A 12,454-nucleotide genomic window follows, 5' to 3' on the forward strand; every position below is an offset into this window, starting at 1 on the left:
CCATCTCTCTCCGAGCATTAGTTACTATGGTATGAAAAACATTAAAGCCTCAGCGATGGTGAGCTTTAAAAGAACGCTGTATCCTGTATTTTAGTCCTACGTGCATGTGATGTTAAAATATCATGCTTTCTCAGCAAAAAGTAGTCAATGCTGATGTTTCGGACCATATTTATTTTAATTACTGATAGGGTGAAGTGTACTGTGCTTGGATCCCAATATGCAATCACTTTCACAACATGGGTTTCCACCAACCTTTTTATTTTATTTTTTGTCTGAAATCTAACTTGGTACTGACATTCATACCCATAAGTGGTTCTTCTCCAAAGTGTTTCCCCAAAGTTAGAAGCACACAATTGTATATTTGTTGTTTGCTAAAGCATTACAATTTCTGTTCACTGGAACTCAGAGGGCGAAACCTGTTCTAACATGACAAAGGCCCCGTGCACAAGGCACAGAAAACGATCAAGAAGAAATGCTCTGTGGTCGGAGTGGAAGAACCTGAACACCTAAAGCTACCACGCCCGAAACCGACTAAATAAAGCTAAATAAACACATTTACGTCATTTGACGCATGCCTTTATCCAGACCGACGTACACAAAGTGCTTTTTAGTATACATTGTTGAATACATTACCTCTGGTTCACGGAGTTACAGACTAATGATACATTTTAAATTTAAGGTGAGCTATTGAGGGTTAAGAGCCTTGGCTCAGGGACCCAGGAGTGGCAGCTTGGTGGCCGTGGGATTCGAACTCACGATCAGTAATCCAACACCTTAACCACTGATCTATCACTTTGCACAAGACAGCAGGAATCTAAAACACTGAAATGGATGTTTGTTTTTAATACAAAACACGAATGCCTAGAGGAAAGCCTTCCTAAAAGACTACCAAGTCCAATACAAGAGCAATGAATGGAATAAAGCTGATGAGATGTTCAGGTATCCACATGCACTTGAGATAGGTATTGATATACATCTCATTTTTCACATCCACACAAAGTCCTTAGCTTGACATCATGGAGCAACAAGAAGACCAGGTTTATTTAGAAAGGAAGGAAGGAAGGAAGGACGTAAACTTCAGAGGCACAGATATGTTTTGCAGGAGATCCACAGCTCGGGCCTGTTTATGTACTATATTGACACGTGATGCCTCACCTTGCCTGTCTTGTGGTCGAACCAGACGAGCGCATGGTTTCTGGAGAGCACCTTGCAGTCGAAGGTGGCGTTGTTTTGAGCCGGACGGCAGCGTGCGACAGAGCGCCCGATCTTCACCGGTTCGTCCAGGTAGACGTGACGCTCCTGAAACGGGTGAGAGTTCGGGCGGCAGGTGAACACGGCCAGAGCCGACGGCATTGATGACGGCTTCAGTGTGTTACTCCAACCAGAGGAGAAAGGCAGGGCTTCTTGATCCAGACTGACACACCTTCAGATTGTCCGTGTTGCTTCTAAAAATATAGGAGCCGACGACGCGTTTTGCTCTCGGATCCCAGATAAATGTGCATCGTATAATAACAAAAAATAAATAAAGTCGGGGCAGAAAACAGGCTGCGTCTCCAAATAAACCACTACATAATGTCCTCCAAGAGCCTCCGTCGTCTTGTTGTTATCCTGACTTCAGAATCCACCATGATGTCAAACAGAATCCAAACACCGCATAACCTTTAAACGTGGAAATGTTAATCTAATCTGACATCTAACTCAGGTTCGGATCACGATCCTTACACATTCTAGGCCCTTAAAAACACGATGATGTCCGATCAAACGTTTGAGGTTCAACCTGTTGGCTCGGTTCACGAATCGGTTCGGATTGTTTTCAGTTGGAAATTATTCACTTATATGATTTAAGGTTAATATCACAACACGGGCCTAGCTAGATTAGAGGAGACACTCTGTTCTGATATAAAACACAAACCAGACTCTAAATGTGATCTACATTGACTTCCATCTTACTTACATACAGAATTAAGTGTTTGGTCTGCATGTTAGCTAAGTGCACGGGCGCTGCTAGCACAACTACTTGATTAAATAGAAGCAGCTGAAGATTTAACTCGTCCGTTCTGTCTCTAAATCCCTAACAAAACGTACCTACTGTGTGGTCACGGCCGCCAAACTTTCTCCTTCGTATACTCGGTCCAACTCGAATCCGCGCAACTAGCCGAGTAATAGCTTTAGCGCTAGCTTAGCAACCTGTGCTAATCGACTCAGAGTCGACTCACCCTGACTCTCAAACAGCAGCAATGTTTGCGTTTAATTATCCTCTTTTTTTTTAACACAAAACTCGGGTTGGTCTACGGGTCCAAATTAAGGCCTAACCAACGAGAATAAAGTGCTCCAGACGGTCCGAGTTAAATGACGGCCAATTTAAAGAAAGTTGCCCTCCTCCGCAACAAACGCCGCCATACTGGAATGAAAATACACACAAACCGGCCAAGCACTGCGCTCGCGCAGGAGTCTTCCGAGGGGCGGGGCAAGCAAGTGACGCACAAATATTTGACCAATTATCGAAGGAACCGTACGAAGACTTTAACCAATCAGAACGAGGGTAATGTGTAACCCATGGTTACCGTCTTTATCGTTGTACATAACACGATACGTTTGTAAACGCGTTAATGATATTAACAATTTTATCAATCTATTATATACTAAATTATATGCCAAAAGGATTATAAACCGTCATACGCTTTTGAAAGTTTATCAAACAGTTCAATTGTACGGTTTATTGATTTGTTTACTTCATTTACGCCGCCATGTTGGAACGGAAAAAAAACACACAACCTGGGCTACTGCCGCGCACGAGCGCGAGTCTTAACAGAAAGTAATGAGGGGGCGGGATCAGTGACGCAATAAAGAGTTATCCAATCAGCGAAGGAATCGGATCATAAGTTAACCAATTGAAACGAAGTTGATGGGTCCCTTTCTAACCATGTATACATTACTAGTGCACACAATTTCTTTTAGTTAAAACTCTATCAAGTGAAGCGGTAGAGAGGGAGGATTTTTTAATTCATCTACAATGCTATACATGATTAAATGACCTTTTTTTTAATGTATGAATATAATAATTTTTTTAATTGAATATGTTTTATTGCATGCATGAGTGTTTGTTTATTACAATCTATGTCAAATTATTTTTTTAATTACAGTTTCTGTCAAATATTTTTTATTACAATTTCTGTCAAATTATTTTTATTTCAATTTATGTCAAATTATTGTTTATTACAATTTCTGTCAAATGATTGTTTATTACATTTTCTGTCAAATTATTGTTTATTACAATTTCTGTCAAATTATTTTTTTTCTTATAATTCTAATACATTTTAACCAAGTCAAGTTTTAGATCTGTTTTGTTGGTTTTAGTGTTGTTGTTGTTGTTTTTTTTATAATCAGTGTGAAAAACAGGTTTTATAACCAAGCAGTGTCAGAATAGGTTTATTTGTCAGTACTTGTCAGGTACAGGAATTTGCTTAGGCATGTTTGAAACTGCACAAGATGATTGCCAAATGTAAGAATTTTACTAATGTTATTACTTGTGTGTATGATGGCACAATCATTCATGTGGTAGTTAAAGCCTGTCCACCATCCCAAGATTAAATCTTGGAGTTTATCAGCAACATTCAGGTCAGATGATTACAAAGATTAAGACAACCCCTAGATATGATCTCCATTTAGGCTGATATTTTCCCCACACTTATGTGAGAAGACAAAGGGAAAATATAGTTGCATGATAAATTAATATGAACAAGATGGATTGATTATCTAGGCTAGAAACTAAAAGTAGATTTACATTGCATATCTTGTGTAAGTACAAAAAGCAAAAAAAAAAAATAAATTACAGACAAAACTGTAAATGTGGGGCATTTTTATTTGGATCAAAGTGTAACCTTTAATTTCACCATGTATGAAATATGGAGGAAAAATAACATGAAATCTGTATATAGCATTACAGACTTGGTTAAAAAATATAAATCATATAACAATTTATTGTTATATAACAATATTATTTATTAAACAAAGCTGTTTATGTATTTTGTATTATGTGCCCATTATTGTAGCCAGATGTGATTTTATAAACAGGCTAAAATGATAATTAAAAATCGATTCTTGATTAAAAATATCTATGAGAAATAAACAGTAAATTTCTTCACGTGTACGTAAAATACAACTATTAAAAAAAACTACCTTTAATCACGACCGGCCTCTTTAAGAAAAAGTAGGCGGAGCCAGAAAAAAACTTAAATAATTTTAACGGATTCATTGTTGTCAGTATTGTCTTTGAGCTATTTCCAAATAAAACAATTTTTATACAATTGTATATAACCCGGCTACCTTGTTTATTTTTCGCTGCTCCGGAATAACCCGGAACTAAGAAAATATCAGATCTACATGCCATACACAATCACGTTTCCCGGAAGTGTATTGTATGAAGATTTGTGAATTTTCTGAGCAACTCAAAACGGTCCCTGGTATCGAGGCCCTCTACGTAAGAAGCGTAACCTGGGTCATGAATGTGGCTTTGTGTTTGCGGCGTAAACTCCGGGTTGTTTTAGGTAACTAACAGTCAGCAGTGACGGTAAGTAACCAAGCGAAGAATCACACTTTTGGTCCCCGAGTATGGCCTCGCAAGGGTCGGAGGACGTATCAGAACAGACTGAAGAAGCCACACAGGACGAGGAGGATTTGCGGATCTCTCCAGCGGAGGAGATGCCCGCTGACGGGCCCGGGGATGTGGAGCCGGAGCAGCTGCTGCTGCCGTGGGACCGCTTCTCCGCTTGGCTTCACTGCATCTGTGTAGTGGGCTTCGACCTGGAGCTCGGACAGGCCGTGGAGGTGATTTATATTGCTGTATATATGTATATATAGTCTGTGGCCTGTCAGGCTAGCTAGGGAGCTAACGACTGAGGTAATAATGATTGGGTAGCTTAGCTTAGCTTAGTTTAGCTTAGCGAGCTAATGCTTTCTTTGAGGTGCCCGAGTTAAAGGCTTGACAGTAAACACTTTTAACTCGTTTTAACTAAACCGCTCCACCTTTTATTCTCTATTATAATCTTTAACCTAAACAAATGGGATTAATTAACCGCTAACTCTTTATTCGCACTGGTGTTGAGTTCTCTGTTTGTGTGAAAGAGAAAGTGTTTAACGCTCCACTTGTCCATGAGCATCCTGACTTTTAGTGCTTTTTCATCTCTGTCTGTCTTTTAATCTAATTTCAGTGTTTCAGTCTGTCTGTGTGCGCCTGTCTGTCTGTCTGTCTGTCTGTCTGTCTGTCTGTCTGTCTGTCTGTCTGTGTGTCTGTCTGTCTGTGTGCGCCTGTCTGTCTGTCTGTCTGTGTGCGTCTGTCTGTCTGTCTGTCTGTCTGTCTGTCTGTGTGTCTGTGTGCGTCTGTCTGTCTGTGCGTCTGTCTGTCTGTGTGCATCTGTCTGCCTGCCTGCCTGTCTGTCTGTCTGTCTATGTGCGTCTGTCTGCCTGTCTGTATGCGTCTGTCTGTCTGTCTGTCTGTCTGTCTGTCTGTGTGCGTCTGCTTGTCAGTGTGCGTCTGCTTGTCAGTGTGCGTCTGTCTGCCTGTCTGTGTGCGTCTGTCTGCCGGTCTGTGTGCGTGCGTCTGTCTGTCTGCCGGTCTGTGTGCGTCTGTCTGTCTGCCGGTCTGTGTGCGTCTGTCTGTCTGCCGGTCTGTGTGCGTCTGTCTGTCTGCCGGTCTGTGTGCGTCTGTCTGTCTGCCGGTCTGTGTGCGTCTGTCTGTCTGCCGGTCTGTGTGCGTCTGTCTGTCTGCCGGTCTGTGTGCGTCTGTCTGTCTGCCGGTCTGTGTGCGTCTGTCTGTCTGCCGGTCTGTGTGCGTCTGTCTGTCTATATGCGTCTGTCTGTCTGTCTATATGCGTCTGTCTGCCTGTCTGTATGCGTCTGTCTGTCTGTCTGCCGGTCTGTGTGCGTCTGTCTGCCTGTCTGTATGCGTCTTTCTGTCTGTCTGTCTGTCTGCCTGCGTCTGTCTGTCTGTCTGTCTGTCTGCCGGTCTGTGTGCGTCTGTCTGTCTGTCGGTCTGTGTGCGTCTGTCTGTCTGTCGGTCTGTGTGCGTCTGTCTGTCTGTCGGTCTGTGTGCGTCTGTCTGTCTGCCGGTCTGTGTGCGTCTGTCTGCCTGTCTGTATGCGTCTTTCTGTCTGTCTGTCTGTCTGCCTGAGTCTGTCGGTCTGTCTGTCTGTCTGCCTGTCGGTCTGTGTGCGTCTGTCTGTCTGCCGGTCTGTGTGCGTCTGTCTGTCTGCCGGTCTGTGTGCGTCTGTCTGTCTGTCGGTCTGTGTGCGTCTGTCTGTCTGCCGGTCTGTGTGCGTCTGTCTGTCTGCCGGTCTGTGTGCGTCTGCCTGTCAGTGTGCGTCTGCCTGTCAGTGTGCGTCTGCCTGTCAGTGTGCGTCTGCCTGTCAGTGTGCGTCTGCCTGTCAGTGTGCGTCTGTCTGTGTGTGTCTGTCTGTCTGCCGGTCTGTGTGCGTCTGTCTGTCTGTCGGTCTGTGTGCGTCTGTCGGTCTGTGTGCGTCTGTCTGTGTGCGTCTGTCTGTCTGCCGGTCTGTGTGCGTCTGTCTGTCTGCCGGTCTGTGTGCGTCTGCCGGTCTGTGTGCGTCTGCTTGTCAGTGTGCGTCTGCTTGTCAGTGTGCGTCTGCCTGTCTGTGTGTGTCTGTCTGCCTGTCTGTGTGTGTCTGTCTGCCTGTCTGTGTGCGTCTGTCTGCCTCTGTGTGCGTCTGTCTGCCTGTCTGTGTGCGTCTGTCTGTTTTCGTGTCTGCCTGTCTGTCTGCCTGTCTGTGTGCGTCTGTCTGATTTCCTGTCTGCCTGTCTGTGTGCGTCTGTCTGTTTTTGTGTGTGCCTGTCTGTGTGCGTCTGTCTGATTTCCTGTGTGCCTGTCTGTGTGTGTCTGTCTGTCTGCCTGCCTGTCTGCGTGTGCGCCTGTCTGCGTGTGCGTCTGTCTGTGTGTGTGTCTCTGTCTGTCTGTCTGTCGGGGTGTGGGTGTGTGTCTGTTGGGGTGTGGGTGTGTGTCTGTCGGGGTGTGGGTGTGTGTTTGTCGGGGTGTGGGTGTGTGTCTGTCGGGGTGTGGGTGTGTGTCTGTCGGGGTGTGGGTGTGTGTCTGTCGGGGTGTGGGTGTGTGTCTGTCGGGGTGTGGGTGTCTGTGTGTCTGTCGGGGTGTGGGTGTGTGTCTGTCGGGGTGTGGGTGTGTGTCTGTCGGGGTGTGGGTGTGTGTCTGTCGGGGTGTGGGTGTCTGTGTGTCTGTCGGGGTGTGGGTGTCTGTGTGTCTGTCGGGGTGTGGGTGTCTGTGTGTCTGTCGGGGTGTGGGTGTCTGTGTGTCTGTCGGGGTGTGGGTGTCTGTGTGTCTGTCTGTGTGTCTGTCTGTGTGTGGGTGTCTGTGTGTCTGTCTGTGTGTGGGTGTCTGTGTGTCTGTCTGTGTGTGGGTGTCTGTGTGTCTGTCTGTGTGTGGGTGTCTGTGTCTGTCTGTGTGTGGGTGTCTGTGTGTCTGTCTGTGTGTGGGTGTCTGTGTGTCTGTCTGTGTGTGGGTGTCTGTGTGTCTGTCTGTGTGTGGGTGTCTGTGTGTCTGTCTAGCCCGTTTCTGTGGCTTTCTTTCTGTCTTTCCAACGGTTTGTCCTTTTGATCATTCCATCAGTTTACAAGTTTGTCATTCTTTGAACCTGTGTGTTTTTTTTTTTAGATTACCTTTGACTCTCATTCTGTCTTTTTGTCTTTCTTTTTGCTTATATGGTTGTCTGTCTTTCTGTTTATCTTTTTTGTCTGTCTGTCTCTTTGTGATTATATTTTTGACTTTTTTATCTATCTCTCTCTTTGCTTTCTGTCTGTCTCTCTCATTCTCTCTTGTTTTCTCTCTCTCGCTCTCTCTTTCGCTCTCGTTCTCTCTCTCTCTCTTTCTCTTTCTCTACCCATCTCCACATCAGTGTGTTTAGGTCAGCGTTAATCTAAGTGTTTCCCTCTTCCCCACTACACCTCCTCCAGCTCAGACTAACTCTTTGTCACTTGGCTGGAGGAGGTTTGACGAGTAAACTAGTAAACTCAGCTGAACACAATGCGAAAGTCTGTGTAGGTCCCAGTTAAATCACAGACACAGGACTCGGCACCGCCGCCTCGTCTAGTTCGTATCGTGACAGATGGCCGGCTGTGAATGTTCTCACTCCTTTAGGCTCCTTTTTTTGCCTGATTTATAGATAGACATTATTGGGAAAACATTTAAAAGTATATTACAATTATAATAATCAAGTTTTTATATACAGAGTTTCTCAGCAACATTTAATACTTTTTGGCATTTAGAACAATTCACACTTGCGTTATTTATTACGTTATTTGTGTTTTTTTTTCCCTTTATATATTAAAGTTTTAAAATAAGTCTATTTTTCTTTTAACTCTTTAATGTTTTCTGTCGTGTCTTTTTTCAGGTGATTGTCAGTGTGTTTAAATACAGAGACAGCGAGTCTCTTACGTTGCTCGAACAATTCATGGTTCACAATTAACAACCAAGTACAAAATGCACACCGTGTCATTGTGTAACATCTCTGTTTAATCCTACGGTTTCCTAAAATCTACATTTAGATTTACATTTCTGGCATTTAGCAGACTCCCTTATTCAGAGTGACTTACATTCTTATTTCTATTTATTTTATATTTAATAGCTGTTGACTGTTTGGCTGTGATGACAAAAGGCGTTTCTCAGGCTGAGCTCATTGTCATTAATATTTCACCTTTAACACATGTTGGTGTTCGTTATCACACTGATGTCATGAGTCACTGCGTCACTGAGAGCGTCGTGTGGATCGTCACATCTTCCACAACACGGCACGAGAAACTTTTTATCACTCACCCTCTCAGGAAGCTAAATTCTAAGCGTATTGTTATAATTGTATATGTAATAATTAAAGGGACGTGTTGTACTTTAATTGATAGTAACATGTAGCAGCTGCTCAGTTGGTGTGGTGTAAAAGGAGTAAAACTCCCTCACATGCTGATCGTTTACCTAAAACAGCTCAGGATGTGGACTGGAGCAGAAATGGTGTCGTGCTCTGAATGATCTAGTGGTTTGTGCTCATGAGTAATTTGCTGTCTTTGTTTTGTAGGTTATTTACCCTCACCACTCCAAACTCACCGAGAAAGAGGTGGGAAAACTAACTTCCTTTCTTTCTTACAGTCTTTCTTTCTTTCTTTCTTTCTAACTTTCTTTCTTTCCAAATTTTACATTGTTCTTTCTTTCTTTCTTTCTTTCTTTCTTTCTTTCCTTTTTTCTTTCTAACTTTCTTTTTTAATTTCTTTCTTTCTATTTTTTTAATGTATTTTTTTCCTTTTAAATTTCTTTCTTTCTAACTTTCGTTCTTCTTTTCTTTCCAAATTTTACATTGTTCTTTCTTTCTTTCTTTCTTTCTTTCTTTCCTTTTTTCTTTCTAACTTTCTTTTTTAATTTCTTTCTTTCTATTTTTTTAATGTATTTTTTTCCTTTTAAATTTCTTTCTTTCTAACTTTCGTTCTTCTTTTCTTCCTTTCTCCTTCCTTGATCAGAGTCATGACGATAGCCACTGACACAGCAATAAGACAATAATAAACAAACCTACAGTAAATACTGAGCCTATTGTATTTCTCTTGCCTTTAACCCTTTAATAATTTCCTCCTTCATTTCAGAAAATGAGCATCTGCTACTTGTCATTTCCGGATTCGAACTCGGGTAAGCGAGTGATTTTGTGGGATTTTACACATCACGTCTGTCTCTGTGGTTTATTTTCTAGAGCAGTGTGTTCACAGGGCAGGTTACACAGACACACGCACAGGGCAGGTTACACATACACGCACATACACAAGCACAGAGCAGGTCACACACGCACGCACAGGGCAGGTTACACACACACACATACATACACAAGCACAGAGCAGGTTACACACGCACGCACAGGGCAGGTTACACACACACACACACACGCACAGAGCAGGTTACACACGCACGCACAGGGCAGGTTACACACACACACATACATACACAAGCACAGAGCAGGTTACACACACACGCACAGGACAGGTTACACACACACACACACACACATACATACACAAGCACAGAGCAGGTTACACACACACGCACAGGGCAGGTTACACACACACACGCACATACACAAGCACAGAGCAGGTCACACACACGCACAGGGCAGGTTACGCACACACACACAAGCACAGAGCAGGTTACACACACGCACACACACAAGCACAGAGCAGGTTACACCCACGCACACGGCAGGTTACACGCACACACACACACACACAGAGGGCAGGTCTCACACACACACAGAGGGCAGGTCTCACACACACACAGGGGGCAGGTCACACACACACAGAGGGCAGGTCACACACACACGCACACAGGGCAGGTCACTCACACACACACACACACACACACAGGGCAGGACACACACACAAAGGGCAAGTCACACACACAGGGCAGGTCTCACACACACACAGGGCAGGTCTCACACACACACAGGGCAGGTCTCACACACACACAGGGCAGGTCACACACACACACAGGGCAGGTCACACACACACACACAGGGCAGGTCACACACACACACACACACACACAGAGGGCAGGTCACACACACACACACACACACACACACACACACACAGAGGGCAGGTCACTCTCTCACACACACACACACACACACACACACACAGGGCAGGACACACACAGAGCAGGTCACACACAGGGTAGGTCTCACACACACAGGGCAGGTCACACACACACACACACACACAGAGGGCAGGTCGCGCACACACACACACACAGAGGGCAGGTCGCACACACACACACACAGGGCAGGTCGCTCACACACACACACAGGGCAGGTCGCACACACACACACACACAGAGGGCAGGTCACACTCACACAGAGGGCAGGTCACACACACAGAGGGCTAGGTTACACACACACACACACACACACACACAGCGGGCAGGTCACACACACACACACACACACACACACACACACACAGCGGGCAGGTCACACACACACACACACACACAGCGGGCAGGTCACACACACACACACACACAGCGGGCAGGTCACACACACACACAGCGGGCAGGTCACACACACACACACAGCGGGCAGGTCACACACACACACACACACACAGAGGGCAGGTCACACACACACACACACACACAGAGGGCAGGTCACACACACACACACACACAGAGGGCAGGTCACACACACACACACACAGAGGGCAGGTCACACACACACACACACAGAGGGCAGGTCACACACACACACACAGAGGGCAGGTCACACACACACACACACACACACACACACACACACACAGAGGGCAGGTCACACACACACACACACACACACAGAGAGGGCAGGTCTCACACACACACACACACAGAGGGCAGGTCACACACACACACACACACACACACACACACACACACCCAGAGGGCAGGTCACACACACACACACACACACAGAGGGCAGGTCACACACACACACACACACACACACACACAGAGGGCAGGTCACACACACACACACAGAGGGCAGGTCACACACACACACACACAGAGGGCAGGTCACACACACACACATACACACACACACAGGGCAGGTCACACACACACACACAGAGGGCAGGTCACACACACACACAGAGGGCAGGTCACACACACACACACACAGAGGGCAGGTCACACACACACACACACACACACACACAGAGGGCAGGTCACACACACACACACACACAGAGGGCAGGTCACACACACACACACACAGAGGGCAGGTCTCACACACACACACACAGAGGGCAGGTCACACACACACACACACACACAGAGGGCAGGTCACACACACACACACACACACACACACAGAGTGCCTCACACACACACACACACACACACACACACAGAGGGCAGGTCACACACACACACACACACAGAGGGCAGGTCACACACACACACACACAGAGGGCAGGTCACACACACACACACACACACACACACACACAGAGGGCAGGTCACACACACACACACACACACACACACACACAGGGCAGGTTACACACACACAGGGCAGGTCACACACACACACACACACACACACAGAGGGCAGGTCACACACACACACACACACACACAGAGGGCAGGTCACACACACACACACACACACACACAGAGGGCAGGTCACACACACACACACACACACACACACACACACAGAGGGCAGCTCACACACACACACACACACACACACACACACACACACACACACACACACACACACAGAGGGCAGGTCACACACACACACACAGAGGGCAGGTCACACACACACACACACAGAGGGCAGGTCACACACACACACACACAGGGCAGGTCACACACACACACACACACACACACACACACAGGGCAGGTCACACACACACACACACA

The 12,454-nt window shown here is 45.8% G+C and overlaps 2 protein-coding genes across 13 annotated transcripts in view; one reads left to right on the forward strand and one right to left on the reverse strand.

Annotated features, from left to right (window-relative positions):
- slmapa (sarcolemma associated protein a) overlaps positions 1-2,581 on the reverse strand; it is a 49,705-nt gene extending 47,124 nt beyond the window's left edge. For 3 of the 12 annotated variants that reach the window (XM_027167860.2, XM_027167858.2, XM_027167856.2), the window contains exon 1: positions 1,156-2,576. In XM_027167860.2, coding sequence (XP_027023661.1) covers positions 1,156-1,353 — 198 coding nt within the window. In that variant the 5' untranslated portion in view covers positions 1,354-2,576. Of the gene's footprint in view, positions 1-1,155 lie in introns of all 12 variants that reach the window. The other 9 variants (XM_027167853.2, XM_027167849.2, XM_027167851.2 and 6 more) reach the window with 8 other exon arrangements.
- A 1,828-nt stretch (positions 2,582-4,409) lies between these two features.
- The window catches only part of dennd6aa (DENN/MADD domain containing 6Aa), a 33,845-nt gene continuing 25,800 nt past the window's right edge, over positions 4,410-12,454 (forward strand). The window contains exons 1-3 of the mRNA XM_027167748.2: positions 4,410-4,827; positions 9,087-9,125; positions 9,643-9,685. Coding sequence (XP_027023549.1) covers positions 4,612-4,827; positions 9,087-9,125; positions 9,643-9,685 — 298 coding nt within the window. The 5' untranslated portion in view covers positions 4,410-4,611. The remainder of the gene's footprint in view (positions 4,828-9,086; positions 9,126-9,642; positions 9,686-12,454) is intronic.

The sequence above is a fragment of the Tachysurus fulvidraco genome, chromosome 2, assembly GCF_022655615.1.
Source record: "Tachysurus fulvidraco isolate hzauxx_2018 chromosome 2, HZAU_PFXX_2.0, whole genome shotgun sequence".
Lineage (NCBI taxonomy): Eukaryota > Metazoa > Chordata > Actinopteri > Siluriformes > Bagridae > Tachysurus > Tachysurus fulvidraco.